Consider the following 14,451-nt stretch of genomic DNA (forward strand, 5'->3'; position numbering starts at 1 on the left):
AGGGTGGCACGGCACAGGTGCCACACTGGGACTGGCTCTGCGCAGCTCCCGCCGGCACTTGGGTAACAGTGCTGGGTTCCAGGGCAGAAGCACCTCATGGGGCTGCCCTGACTTGAGCACATGCTCGGCCTCCCTCTGCCGGAGCTCTGGTGGGCAGTCGTTGGGCAGGGAGGAGCGCCGCCACGTAGCGGGCAGAGGGGCGTGCACCAAGTCTCTGCTTTCCTCCTGGCACCTGGAGCTTTCTCCAGTGCAGGCAGGCTGTGAATCCACAAGAGCTGGGCCAGGTTCTTCACAGGTCAGAAGCAGGGTGGGAGCTCTGTCCCCAGCCCCGGGCAAGCTCCTTTCCAGTCCTGCAGGAGACAACAAGCATCAGGTCAAGACAGCCACCCCTCACTGCTGGACAACACAGGAACTTGGGGCACCTGTTATCTAGTGGAGTGAATGGGTCTGTAGCGTCTCCCCTGCTGCTTGTGTAAGCCTCAGCTACAGCAACAGCCTCTGGCAGGGGATGCTCCCTGCTCACCTTGCTGCTCCAGAAGCAATTTAAACCAGGGGTGTTCAGTGCCCAGCCCACAGTCCTGTGTCATCCAGCCTGTTGGGCTCCCCACAGATCTGGAAATTTGAGGCAGGAGAGCAACGGCACAGCTCCCTCACAGCTAAATGTCCAGACCCTTAAGGAACTCCACACAGCTGTGCACTGGATCCAGCATCTGATCCCAGTGTGCACAGCTAGGTGGAGGCAGCACCAGGCCCCAGGCCCAAATCCTAACTGGGGGGGAGGCGGGGTGTTGATGGGAAAGGGTGCCCCCTAGGACCCAAACTTGGTAGAACAGGGTAGTGCCAGGACCCCAGGGACCAATCCTGGCATGTTGGGGGGCAGGAGGGGTGGGCTAGGCCCCCAGGGACCAGTCCCAGCACATAGGGGCCACTGGAGGTGATGCCAGGCCCCAGAGCCTGGCCTGGGGGCTCTGGCACATGGACCACTCCACCCCACAGGGCCAAAAGGTTGAGCATCACTCGTTTAGACTCCTCTGCTCATACAAATGCATGTGAAAGTGCTGCTAACCCTGCCAATGGCAACTGCAGCCTCCCTTACCTTGGGCTTGCCCACCCAGGTGGCTCAGACCACTCAGCCTCTGGTTCAGCTCCTGGTTTGCCCACATGTAACAGTTCAGTTCCTTCTCCAGCGTTTGGATCCTTGCCTCATACTGGAGCTTACTGCTGGCCAGCCCCTCATCCAGGTGCTCTACAAAGAGAAGGTGCAAGGCTGGCTTTGAAAAAGCTGCTGTAATTACCCTGTGAAGGGACGGGGGGGCAAGAGGGTTGGCTCAGGCACGGCTGTCAGGGAGCCCGTAGGCTGGAGGGAGCAGAGGAGGTGGCTGGGACTCACCGCGGCTCTGCTGGAGCAGGAGCTGGATGTTCTGCTCATGCTCCTTCTGCTGCAGGGTGAGCTGGCGATCCATCTCCAGGCGCTGGCGCTCCACCGCCACCTCCAGCCACGACACCAGCTGCTGCTGCTCCTCCAGCTGCATCTCCAGCTCCGAGAAGGCAATATGCTGCCTGTGCTGGTCCTCTCGCAGTGTCACCACCTGCCCAGGGCCCCAGAGCAAGCCACCAGTCAGACCTTCCTTGGGTTTGGCAACCTCCTTCCCCATGTCCAGCAACTGACCAAGGCCATTTCATGGTGTAGGAAGGACAGGAACTTTGAGGGAGCCCTGTCCCTCACAGAGCAGCAGTTGCCTCAGCAGCAAGCAGGGCACTGCATGAACTGCCACTGCAGACAGCTGGGGAGCCAGGCCCTGGTTGAGACCCAGGGACCCATGAGAGGACCCAGCATTTCTGCCCCGCTGAAGGTGTTTGCAGAACTGCTGAGTCTGTAGCATGGAAGCTTTCCAAGGGGAAGCGAAGTGTCAAGGGGAGGAAGGGGGGAGCTCCCAATGGCAGGCCAGGGGCTGGAGCTGAGGCAGGGCATGCAGCTGGCTCCCACCTTATCAAAGTACTTGCAGAGCAGTGCCCGCGTCTCGGAAGAGGACAGGTAACTGAGCTTGGCCATGAGATTCATCTCACACTGGGACAGCAGGCTGGCCGAGGCCCGCAACACCCGCTGCCGGCACGTGATCGACTCGTTCTTGTACTCAATGGCCGCATCCAGTGCCTCAATGGCCTCATCCAGCTGGAACAAGATCCGTTCCTCCTGCCACCCAGGAGTGGAGAAAGGAAGGCAGCTGCTGTCACTGTGGATTACAGTGGGGCAGCACCTCTCACCCAGTAGGAGAATCAGGGATGGGAGGGGCAAACTATACCCAGGTCCCAGCCTTGTGACGCCCCTCCCATCTATTCTGCTCCTGCCCCAAATGCACACTGCTCTTGTCCAAGCTGCAGTAGCTTCCATCTGTGCCGGACAGGGCCCAGCAGAGTCCGTTTCCCTGGGACCACAAGGAGCTAGTGTACAGGGTGGGAAGGGCAGGGGCAGCAGCCCTGGCCAGCCCCTCCCCACAGCAGCAGGGTACCTCTGGGGACAGCAGGGTGCCCTGGCGCAGCTTGTTGTCGATCTCCAGCCTCTGCTTAAGCAGTTGGTCCTTCTCCTGACGCAGGTTGTTGATCTCTTGACGGATCTGCTGCTGGTCGTGGGCACTGCCACGGCGGAGCTGCCCATTCTTTTCCATCAGCTCCTTCTCCAGGTACTCCAGGCGGCTGGACATGCGCTCAATGTCATCAGTCAGGGCCTGGGGCAGCAGGAGGAACAGGACCGCCAATGAGCATCTTGTCCTGGGAAATCCAGGCCTTCCACTGCCCTCCCTCCACTTCACCTGCCCAAGCCAAGGACAATCCAATCCAAGTCACCATGAAACCCCTGTGAGGAAAGGTGTCCAAGACAGCTCACTGAGGAGGCTGAGGGAGCTCAGGTCAGGGCACCTCCTGTAGCCTGCCAAGCACCTTGCCCTCCAGCCAACTCAAGTTCAGGTGCCAAGGGGCAGGACATTGGAGCAACCCCCAGCTGCCCACCTGGCTAGAGCGGAGTCTCTTGCTCTCCAGGCCATTCTTCTCCTGCAGCAATGCTTCCTTTTTGGCTACGATGGCTTCCCGTTTCCTCAGCTCATCCTCCAGCTCATCCAAGGCATGACGCTGCTCCAGGACTTTGTCCATCTCCATGTCCAACCACTTCTTCTGTTCTTCAATTTTCTGATGGAAGGGAAGGGAAACACAGGGGAGAGTTACACACAGCTGCATCAGTGACTGGGAGCTGGGGTCAGGTCAGGGGGAAGAGGCTTCTACTGGCTGATGTGGGTCCTATTATTGGAGATTTGAGTACATCTGCCTGCCAGACGTACCCTCGTGGCCCCAGGAGGGAGGCAGGCTGGCAATCTCCACCTTTCAGTAGCAGCCTGGGGCACAGGGAGTCAGGCTGAGCAGGAAACAGCACGCCGACCCCTGGAGAAGCAGGCGACTGCTCTGCCTAGTGGCCAGCCTCTCTCATCCACCTGCCCCAGCTCTGGCAGATGGGGTTCCACTCCCACAACTTCATGCCTCATTCACCAGGAGTCTCATGGGGTTGGGAGGATCCCAGCAAGGGCAGGCTGGGACTGTGGGGTATCAGCAGCATGTGGGACTGTCTCCCAAGGCACAGAGAGAGTGCTGGGGCAAAGGTTGAGCTTCTCCTGCCCAGCAGGGAGATTTCAGGACACCTGCTCCCAGTGGGCCCAGGGACTCCATGCCTTTGCTGATGCCACGTGGTCAGGCTGGGAGGGTGTGGGGCTCCCAGCCCCTCACCTGCTGCTGCTCCAGGCTGATGACAGAGCCGTTGCTGCCACTGCGGCGCTTCCTCTGGAAAGCGGCAATCTCCTCAGTCTTGATACGCAGGATCTTCTGATGCTGCTCGTGCTTCAGCTCCAGCTCCTGCGGGGTGGCGGGGGGGGAGGAAGCAGCGGGGTGTTGGAAGAGCACAGGAAGGGGCTGATCCAAAGCCAGGGGCAGAGGAACAGATTTGAACTCCTTGGGACCTCACTCACCAATCAACCTAACTGGCTTCCCCAGGTGCTGCAGTACAGTCTGCCACAGCCTGCTGCTGCCTGGGACACAGAGCCCTTTCCCTCACTCCACAATCCCACCAGAGTTACCGCAGTTCCTGGTTGGCATGTGAGGCTAGGAGCTCCCCACAATACCCAAAGCAGCTTCCCCCACCCTCCAGCTGGGCCCCCAGCCTGGTGCCAGCAAGCAAGCCTGAGACTCACCTTGACCCGGTGCTGCCGCTTGTGCACCTCAGTCTCCAGGCGCCGCTTCTGGTCTGTCTCTTCCCGCAGCCGCCGTTGGAGCTGCCCCTGCTGCCGCCGCATCAGCTGGATGTTCCTCTCCAGCTCCTGCACCCGCTTCTCATTCTGAGCCGACAGCGACACTAGCCTCTCTGTCACCTGCTGCTTTTCACGCAGGACCTGCCACAGGATGACTGCACTTAGCCTTGGCGGAGTACCCCCCATCCTGCTCCTTAGAGGAGGCAGCCCTCAGCTTTCCTCTCACCCCAAGGGCCACAGCCCAGGACAGGCAGGCCAAAGCCCCTAGAGGCCAGCGCTGACCAACCCTGCTCACACTGACCTGTGCCTTGCTCTGTGCAGCTGCCACCCTTGTGCGGTACTCCTGCAGCTGGCGCTTTTCCCCAGCATCCTGCAGCTCCTTGCCCTCCAGCTCCTGCAGCTGCTTCTGGCTGTGGCTCAGCTCAGCTCGCACCTGCTCTGCCTCCTGCTCCAGCTCACTGATTTTCTGGCAATATTGCTTGTTCATGGCCTGGGCATCCTTGCCTGGAATGCACGTGTAAGCATCTGCCCCACTGCCCCCCAGCCCGGTTCCCAGCCATCCTCCCAAACCAACCAGAGGCTCTAGGCACCTGCCAGACAACCTGGAGTAGCAGTGGTAGCAATATGGCACAGGACCTTTGCCAGTACCACTTGCAGGGGGTACAAGCTAGCTCCAATGACAAGGAGCTATTTCCTTTTGATGGGGTTCAGCTGTTCAATAACAGCCACACAACGCAGGGCTGGGAGGGGACTCGCCCTAGCTCTGCCCCACCCACCTCCTACAAGAGTCAGCTATGCCCCTAACTTGCCCCCCTCTGGCCTTCCTTCCTAGTCACCCTAGTAGCTGCAGCGGCTGGGGCTGATTGCTAAGCCACAGCCCTTCTTCCATTAGACAAGGCATAGGGGGCAGGCACACACAGGGAGGGAAGGGGAGCCATGGAAGGAAGTCCACCCCAACCTCGCTGGGGAAAGCTCTTCTTGTGGCTGCAAGCCCCCATCCTGTCCCCACTGCGCACCTGTCTTGATGAGCTCTGTAATCAACTCCTCCTTCATGCGGATGTTTATTGCCAGGTCCCGGATTTTCTGCTGTGCTCGCACCAGTCGCCATTCCGAGTCCTTTGTTGACAGGCCACCCCATGGACCAGATGGCTCCCTCCTCCCGCAGGCCCCTGCCACATAGAGCAAGATGCCCTGAGACCCCACCCAGCAGGTGCCCAATCCCTATGGACACAGGCCAGCCCACCAGCAAAGCTGGCAGAACACAGCCCCTGTTGCCCTCACCTAGGAAGCACACGTGCAGCTCTGGAGGCCTTCAGATCCCAGCATGCAGTGCTCTATCTAAATGAAAGCAGCCAGGCCACAAACTCTAGTAGTCCTGAGAGCCCCCAGGTGCTAGGCTGCACTGGGCATTCAGGGTGCCCCTGCACTGCCTTTCTTCTGCAGTTAGAGCACTTGGAGATGCTTCTCGCTACTGTCCCCAGCACTGCCTGCCAATCCCTCAGGGAAACAATGTCCACTTACCCTTGGGCAGCTCGAGGGGCTCCTCCTGGCCAGGTGGGAGTTTGCCTCTGCTCTGCTCCTCAATCCCCTTGCTGCAAACCTCCTTTTTGCTCCAGCTGTGGATCCCATTTCTAGAAGAGCAGCAAATAGCTCCATTTAGCTGGGCCCAGGCTTAGCCAGGACCAAAGGAAGGTAAGGCCTGCTCCAAACCTGCCATGTAGCACCAGGTGAAGAGAGAGGGATGCCAGGATGCCCACCCGCAGGCCATCAGGCAGGGACGCTAAGTGAGAGTGGGGTTCAGGAGATGGCAGGACTGTGGCTGGGGCTACGAGAGAAGGGGCAGGCTCACATCCCAGTCAGCACATTTCCCCTTGGGCGGGCACCCACAGTAGGTGGCAGCCTCAGCAGATAGGCCAAAGGCTCTACAGCCCCAGAGACATAGCTCCCTTCAGTTCTCTCCTGATCAGGCTGAGACATAGAGATGGAAAGCAAACCCTGTCACTCTGCTGGGCCCCATCAGGGAAGGGTCAGGCTCTGGGGCCCTCAGGCCACCACCTCTGCCCTCCACTAGTACCAGCCTCTGCAATTATTATGGACAAGACTCTGGACTGCGGTGCAGGCATTACAAAGGCGCTGTCATGTCCTGATTCTTCCTGCTTCGTCTCTTTGGGTTTTAGAAGCACCTCTCAGGTGCAGAGGATATGCAGTTCTCCCAGTCAAAGCCAGCCCGATTCCTGTAGCTCTGTTAAGGAACAGCCATTCTGGGCAGTGGCCAGATGGGCCTTTGTCCTGGAAAAGATCTGGCAGGGCCTGGCAATGGCCTGGCATGAGCAGCTACATCTCACCTACGCTGGTGCAGAGATGGTTTGGGCTCCCCCTCTTCCTCCTCTCCTGAGGACGGCTCTGCTGGCCTCTCCAAATCCTTGCTGAGCGGCTGTATCAGCACCACATCTTTGGCCTCCAGGCCATAGGCCAAACCCTGAGCACAGTTTTGAGAAGACACCACCAGGCCCTTGCCATCATCAGACAGGCTGCTGCTAAGCTGCCCGGGGCAGAGAGATTGGGGAAAGGAAAGTGTTAGTGCATAGGGACAGACGCACACCACCCAGGCTGCAGAGTTCTGCAGAAGCACTTCAGTCAGCCTGCTCCCTCTGCTAGATATGAAGGCAACATGGAGCTGAAAGACTTTACAAGCAGAGCTAGTGAGGTCCTGGACCCAGGCAGCTGATCTCAGGTGTGCTGCTGCCTGAGCTCAGATCAAAGCCTGAGTGCTCAGCCTAAAACCTGGTTTTCCCACATCTCTCATGCCAGAGAAGGCAGCCTTAGAGCCAAGGACTGGTTTCACTGTGGAGCTGCTTCCCCACTCAGGAGCAGCAGGAGGGACTGGGCTACAGGTCCTAACATGGTGAGAACTACGCAGATCCCAAGAGCAGAAGTCTGGTACCTGGGATAACTGATGCACTTACCTTTCTGCAATGAACCCTTCCACTCTGGTTGGCAAAGGAGGGCCTGGATGGCACCATACTGAGGCTGTGGTACTGCCCAGCATCCAGTGGGGGGGCTGTGTGGGGTCTCTGCATGATTCCCACCAGGTGAACATCCTGCAGGAGCTCTGGCATGCAGGTGGGTGCCACCATCTCCAGGCGCAGGCGGAGCTCGAAGATCTTGTCCTGCTGCTCCTGCAACTTGTCACTCTGGAAATGGAGGAAGAAGATTGTTTCCCACGCATGCACTCTAGGCCTCCCACTAGCTCAGGAACCAACAGGCCATGCTCTTTCCCCCACTCCACCCCAGCATCCAGATGGGGATGGCACAGGAACAGCAGGGAACTCTGTCTGTGTATCTGGACACTAAAACAATCACAAAGGAGAAGCCCAACTCAGAAGGAGAAGCATGGGGCAAGCAGTGCTTCAGATCAAAAACCCCAAATGGGCTTGGTCTGTGTGCAGAGTAAAGGTGCAATGGTGGCAAAGGGAGCAAGAGGCCCTGGGAACCCAGGGAAGGCAAAGAATGGGGTTGGCTTGCACCAAGAGGGATTGGATGGGAAAAGGAACTTTGCATGGGTGTAGGCCAAGGCTACATACCTGCAGCTTGTACTGCTCCATGGCATCCTCCAGGGCAGCCAGGAAGTCCCGGTTCTCCTCCTCCAGCCTCTCCACTTGCCTCTGCAACCTGACCACATGCTCCTCCTTGCCCAATTCACACCCATTCTCTAGGCTCACCTGGCCCCAGGGAGGGAAGAAAGAAACTGCATCAGGATCCCCAAAGCTGGGGCACACACCCTGCCACACACCCTGACTTCTTTAGCAGGAAAAACTAAAGAAACTGATCCCAAACTCATGGCTTCCCGGCCTGCAAGATAATGGTGTTCTGCCCCAGCAGGAGCCAGGACTCCCCAGCCAGTCCTACCCCATCTCTTGCACTATGAACGACATGTGCCCCCAGAGGCTGAGGGGGCACAGAAATCACCTGCAGGTGGCAGCAGTGAACTCCCGCAGGCAGCCATGGCAGTGTTGGCAGCAGGGAGCTCCTGCAGGTAGCCACCGGGGTGTCAGCGGCAGGAAGTGGTGGGGGGTGGGGGTGGTGAGCACCAACCCATGGTCAGCGATCACCTGCAGACACCACTGGCAGTGTTGGTGGTGGTCACTGGCGATTGGCAACTGCCCGCAGACACCACTGGTGGTGTCGGTGGCGGAGGGGCAATGTGGCAAATGACAACCACCCACAAGCGCCACCAGCAGTGTTGGCGGCGTTTTTCTCAGGGGGTGCACGGCCAATCTCAGGGGGTGCACGTGCACCCCCTATGCATCGCCATCGTCTTGCACTGAGGACCTGTGCAGAAGTTGCTCTCCACCCCATAGACAACTGATTCTCAGTGCTTGGTCATGTGAGCTTCATGTGTCCCCTACTTCTGAGGGACTCAGAGGCTCGAGGACGATGCTCGTGAGGTGCTTTGTGTTCCTTGGCTAAGAGGGCCTCTGCACTGTTAGTACAGTACCCCCAAGAGCTAGCAGGGTTAGAAAATGGCTGTCAGGCAGCAGCAGGGCCTCAGCCTCCCCACCCCACAATCCATATGGCAGCCAAGTTGTACGGGGCATAAGGAGGAGCATGCATCTTCTGACATACCACAGCCCCTCCCCAGAGTACCACACACCCTGGGAGGGAGAGCAAAGCCACAACACTCATCCTTTTACTGATGCAGAGGAGAGCTCATCTGCCTGGGGATATCACTTGGCAGCAGTTCCTCCATGTTCTCCCTGCATGCACTCCTTGTGTATGCTAACTGGCTGCCCCTTCACCCTCCAAACTAAGTGCCCATGGTGGGGGAAGGGGGGAAGCAGCCTGTGTTCCATAGGTTTGCCCCTTTCTCACCATGCACAAGCCCAAAGGGTCTTGTCCAGGACCACAGGAATTTGAGCTTGGATCTTCCAGGGTGGTGCCCTCACTGATGTCCTGTGCCTTTACAGGCTCCACACACCTCTACATGTGCTCAAACCTGGGACAATCTGCTCTCAATCTCCATCTCCAATGCTAACAGTGTTTCCTCTGCTTCTCTAACCAGGTGCCTCCAAGGGCTCGGTTCTGACAAACATCACCTCCTGTAGCTAGGTCTACCTGGTAGTTTCCCCAGCACTCCCTGGCAATCAGCAAACCACACCAGAGGCCCATGGTCATACTACCCCATGCTCAAACAAGGCCGACACCCTGTACCTGGACCTTTGCTGGCTTTGAGCCCTGTGCCTTGGGGCTTCGGTCCTCTGCTGAAGTGCTCTCAATGCCGCTATCCAGGCCAGCCGAGGTCAACTCGCTCCTCTCGCTCTCCACCGCACACAGCCACTCCTTCACCCGTAGGACCTGCTCCACTGTGAGGTTGCCCTCTTCCTGCAGCTCCATCAGGAGCCGGTAGGCAGCATCAGTGCAGGTCCGGTAGTGAGCGCACTCGGCCAGCACACGGGCCATGTGGTCCTGGGAGCCCTGCTTGGCTGTATCCGAGCGGTTTATGATGCGGGTCTCAGAGCGGTGCCGCTGTTCCAGTGCCTTCTGCAGGCTCTTGATCTGCAGCTGCAGCTCCTCCACATGCTCAGTCTCCTTGCGGCAGTTCACCACGGCCTTGTTCTGGATGTTCTGGGCACGGCTGGCATAATTCAGTGTATTGAGGGTCTCATCAAAGTCAGAGGAGGAAGGACTGATGCAGGCAATCATGACAGTGTGGGCATTGCCTCCAAGGGAGTCTTTCAGGATCCTGAGGAGAAGAGTTGAGAAGGAAAATCAGAGAAAAATGCCACAGCCCACCATCTTGTAGACCCACAGGGGCTGGGGCAAGGTTTTGCCAGCACTACCCCTCCTGAAACCCAAGAACTGCAAAATGCTTCCCTCATATTCTATCTAGACCTGGTGAAAGGGGTTAGGATAGCAGCCCTGAGGGAGGGAACAGCCTGCAACACTGCTGACTTCTCCCTTAATAGTCCCTTAGTACTGACTGGAGACGCCACCACCGGGAGTAAGCAGGAATTCAGATTCTGGAGACATTGGCTGAGGATGACAATAAAGGAGTCAGTTCTAGGTCCAAATATGGACACATCTTTGCTGGGAACTAGACTGAAACGACCTTATTTCATACAAGCGCCCATGCAGATGTCTGATGGCAGCATCTTCAGGTCACTGCTAATCAGGAATGGGCAGGAAATTCTTCAGGAGCTCCTAATCCTTTAAGCAAGAGCAGCATGGGTCACCCCCATGTGATGCATTACAATGGAAAAGCTTTGGAACAAGTTGGATTTTCAGTCTTTCCTTGGCTCTGTTTCACGCTCAAGACTGGCATGCCTGGGAGATGCATGGTCTTTCAAAGAGACGTTCCACTGATGCCTTCAGAACCAAGCACACAGTCTGAAAGCCTCAAAGAACGACCACTGTGGGCAAGTCCCAGCAAATTCAACTCGTGCAAGCAAAGGGCTTCTGACACCAAACCTGACTGACCAAGCTAGCCCTTTCCTTCAGCATGCTGGGAAGGGATAAGGAGGCCAAAGGGCCCCGCTGCAGGACTGAACGTGCACAGGAGATGAGGCTATATGAGCAGCCCAGGGGCCTTGTGGTACCTGGTAATTTTGGAATCCCGGTAGGGGATGTGGCTACACTTCCGGCGGGGGTCTCCCAAGGCACTAATCACATTCCCCAGGGCCAGCAACCCACTGTTGATCTGGATGCTCTCCTTCAGCCTCTCTCCCGTGTTTCCAGTCTTCACAACCCGCTCTGAACCCGCTAGGTCTACAAAGTGGAATTTGGAGACCAGAACTTGGCCTGAGGCCAGGCCCACGGAGCAGTTATGGAGGGCGAGGCGGCCGGCACCCCGCCGCTGTTCCATGGTCACTGTGAAGATGGTGTGCGAACGGCTTGACTGCATGTTGATGTGGGTGGCTCCCGTGTGCTTGGCCGTGTTCCCCATTTCCAGCAGGCTCAGGACCTCATCCAGCCCCTCCACTTCTGTCTCTTTCACTCCAGACAGCACTGCAACAAGACAAGAAGAGTAGCAGGAACAGTCTGCATTGGTGCCAAGGAAATCTGCACAAAGGGACAGTCGGGACATCAGCACTGGAAGGGCATCTAGGTCATGCTCAGAGAACACCCTAAGGGAAATCTGTCCCCTGCGTATAGGATTTCCCCTTGGTTATTTGGGTACGTGGTTACTGTTGTGAGGCATACACAGCTGTGCTATCGTGAAGGATACACAAGCTCAGTCACAAGTACATAACCAGCATTGGCTCATTGAGGGAAACAAATCCCTCCTTCCTATCAATGTAACAGCATGGACCGCACACAGACAGATAAAGCCAAGCAGAGCTACCATCAGAAATGGCCCTAGAACTGAAAAATGAGTCCAGACCCCACTCAAGCTCTCTAGAAGAGCAAGGCCTCTACAGCATCATTTGGCTGAACTTCCTGGGTCCCAGACATGCTGAAGAAAGAGGAGTCATAGGCTTCAAGTGTTGCTGAGAACTGAGGCCAGAGGGTGTCCTTTCTGTCCCTTCCCATGCTGTGCCATGCTACAGAAACACAGAGCTTTCAAAGGGGATGGACCAGTAGTGAGGCAGCAGAAAAATTCTTACCTAAGGCCCATCTCTCTTCTGGCCTAGCAATGCCCAATACCCCTTGAAGGGTATGACAAGCCAGAATGAAGATGCAACTCAGAACAACCCCTACCCCTATGGAGGTCAGCCCAAGGCTGCTTTGGGTTTATTGACTACAATTACTTTCCTTGTTAAAGTGCCTAAACTCAAGTCTCCCATTAAGTTAGAGTAAGGAGGCAGGCCAGTTGTGTAGCCAACAGCACAGAGTGGCATATGGGCGCAGGGTTACTGTTAGGAGGTCAGGTCCCTGTGCAGCTCTGGCAGGACTAATGGAGAGCTAAAAAAAGCCTTTGCCTTCAGCGACAAAGCAAAGCCTGCTAGCAGCCAAAATCAGTTCCAGAGATGGTCCTTGTTACAGTGTCAGAAGCTGAAGGAGAAGCAGCACCTTGCACTACTTTGCAGGGGTAAGCATCCAGCTCCGGCCATGGAAGGTACTGCAGGAGGAAGTCTTAGAGCAGCTGCACATACCAATGTTCCCTTTGTCATCCTCACGGATTTGAATGTCCTTGCTGGCCGTATCCACTTGCAGCAGATCCCGGAAGTCTTCTTTATACACCTCCAGGTAGGACACTCTGACCGTGTAGTCAATCAGGTCATTCTCGTCAATGAGTTTGAAGGCCTCAGCCATGGCACGAGGGATGATGCCCTGCTCATCCTCATTGACAGAAGCTGGCAGGGAGAGATGTATGCAGTTATCAGATGCAAGGGAAGCTTAAAACATCAATTCAAGGGTGGGCCCTAGCCACAAAGCAGGAGCCAGTTTTCAGAGCACATTTCACACCGTGACATAGCTCAGTAGGGATTAAAGATCCTTAGGGGTGTTTTCTTATAATAGTTTGCTTGAAGGTGCTTGCCAGGAGTCCCCTCATCCCACTACTGCTTCCCTGTTACCCTCTATCCCAGACGTGTTGCATTACAGTCACACAAACATAGGACTGCAAGGGGCTTCAGTTCATCCTATCCAATTCCCTGCATTCACAGGCACCTATTATCCAAAGGGACCTAAAAGTCATCCACTCCACACCCCCGATCCTGCCCCATAAACCTCAAATCGCAATATGAAAATCAAACCAGAAACCCCTAATCTGTGCTACAGGTAAAAAGCAAGGAAGCAAAGGACACTGCCCATGCCCTGCCACTGCATAGAGCTTGTCAAGTGCTTCTTGAAGAGGAAACTACATCTTCACATCAGTGGGTAACAAAGAGTACGGAAAGGCTGCAACATGCCTTCTTTTGAGCCCAGCAGAGCTCAGAACTGTCTCCACGCACACACAGCTATTTTGGGGTAAGAATGTCCTGACCTGGCCTCAGCATTCTTGAATATGAATTTCAAATGGCCCCTTTTTTTACTCTAATAAGCCAGGCCTATCTGAAATGAGCTTCATGCTGGGCACAGAGATAGCCCTAAGAGGGGTTGGGGGAAGGAATCAAGATGCATCTAAAATACAAAACTGTTTTTATATTCTCAAAGTTAGTTTTGTTTTGCATGTGCACAGTGTATTTTAAGAGGTCTTGAGGGTCAAAAAAACCCAACCAGTCCCTCATTGCCAAAGCATTTCTAGGCAGAGGAAAAAGGAAACACTTCTTCCCAAACAATAATATTAACAAACCAGACAAACAAGAAAGAACATCAATGACAAACTCCCTGTGTTAGGGCTGATGGAGAAGTAAAGCAAGCAGGGCTCAGACATGCCAAAGGAGAGGCATGTCTCAGAAAACCATCCTGAACGCCGCCACACCAAACACAATCTCCTTGCCTGCTTTTTGCAAGATAACAGAGAGGTCTGCGCAGTTCATGCATTGCTCAAGCAGTTATTTGCCCCAGACAAGCAAACTGTCCTGTAAAGCCTGGATCAGGTTCCTTCAGTGGTGTTAGTTCAGCAATGCAGGAAACCCTATGCATGGGCGAGCACCTGATTGTGCTGCAAAACCCTCTGCAGGGCACCAGAAACAGATGTTTCTCTGGGACAGCTCAGATGGAGAAGCTGCAGCTCTGAGAAGGGAGTTGGACTAGATTTCTCACGGTCCCTTCCAGCCCTGCTTTCACGTGCACTGGGTACAAAACGGCCACAACACAGAGGCTGAGTCCCCCCAGGTTTCCCCACCACCCCGCTGCGTTTCGCAGCCCTGCTGGTGCACCATCCCCGACTCCTGACACTCCCATTCACCCAGCAAGACTGCAGGTTTCAGACACCCTCAGCCGCACGACCTCTTCCCTGCAAAGCCCCGCTGCTCCCATCCCCGACACGTCCCCTTCACCAGTGTCACCATGTGGCGACACCTTCGCTCACCACGCTCTGCCACCAGTAGGGACGTGCGGGCCAGTCCCCCCGGGGAAAGCATCACTGATGCCAGCTTGGAAACCCCCGTGCTCCATCGGGGAGTCTGAACCATTTGTCCCAAGGGGGGTGGGAGTGCTTGGCACCAGCTGCTGGCAGGGGAAGAGGAGCTTGGGCGCACAAGTGCCTGGGGAGGGTGGGCAGGGGGATGGCAGGGCCCTGGGAGGGCAGACAGCGCGCACAAGTGCCTGGGGAGGG

General features: G+C 56.3%; 1 protein-coding gene across 1 annotated transcript in view; it reads right to left on the reverse strand.

Moving 5' to 3' along the window:
* The window catches only part of KIF7 (kinesin family member 7), a gene marked incomplete at its 5' end in the record, with an annotated part of 15,855 nt that overhangs the window by 653 nt on the left and 751 nt on the right, over positions 1-14,451 (reverse strand). The window contains 17 exons of the mRNA XM_019503817.1: positions 3-350; positions 1,097-1,246; positions 1,391-1,589; positions 1,988-2,194; positions 2,511-2,726; positions 3,007-3,183; positions 3,772-3,897; positions 4,233-4,430; positions 4,591-4,793; positions 5,306-5,458; positions 5,811-5,920; positions 6,635-6,831; positions 7,256-7,483; positions 7,874-8,011; positions 9,501-10,032; positions 10,886-11,294; positions 12,383-12,583. Coding sequence (XP_019359362.1) covers positions 3-350; positions 1,097-1,246; positions 1,391-1,589; positions 1,988-2,194; positions 2,511-2,726; positions 3,007-3,183; positions 3,772-3,897; positions 4,233-4,430; positions 4,591-4,793; positions 5,306-5,458; positions 5,811-5,920; positions 6,635-6,831; positions 7,256-7,483; positions 7,874-8,011; positions 9,501-10,032; positions 10,886-11,294; positions 12,383-12,583 — 3,792 coding nt within the window. The remainder of the gene's footprint in view (positions 1-2; positions 351-1,096; positions 1,247-1,390; positions 1,590-1,987; positions 2,195-2,510; positions 2,727-3,006; positions 3,184-3,771; positions 3,898-4,232; positions 4,431-4,590; positions 4,794-5,305; positions 5,459-5,810; positions 5,921-6,634; positions 6,832-7,255; positions 7,484-7,873; positions 8,012-9,500; positions 10,033-10,885; positions 11,295-12,382; positions 12,584-14,451) is intronic.

The sequence above is a fragment of the Gavialis gangeticus genome, unplaced genomic scaffold (genome assembly GCF_001723915.1).
Source record: "Gavialis gangeticus isolate Ggan-Ray unplaced genomic scaffold, GavGan_comp1, whole genome shotgun sequence".
Classification (NCBI taxonomy): Eukaryota; Metazoa; Chordata; order Crocodylia; family Gavialidae; genus Gavialis; species Gavialis gangeticus.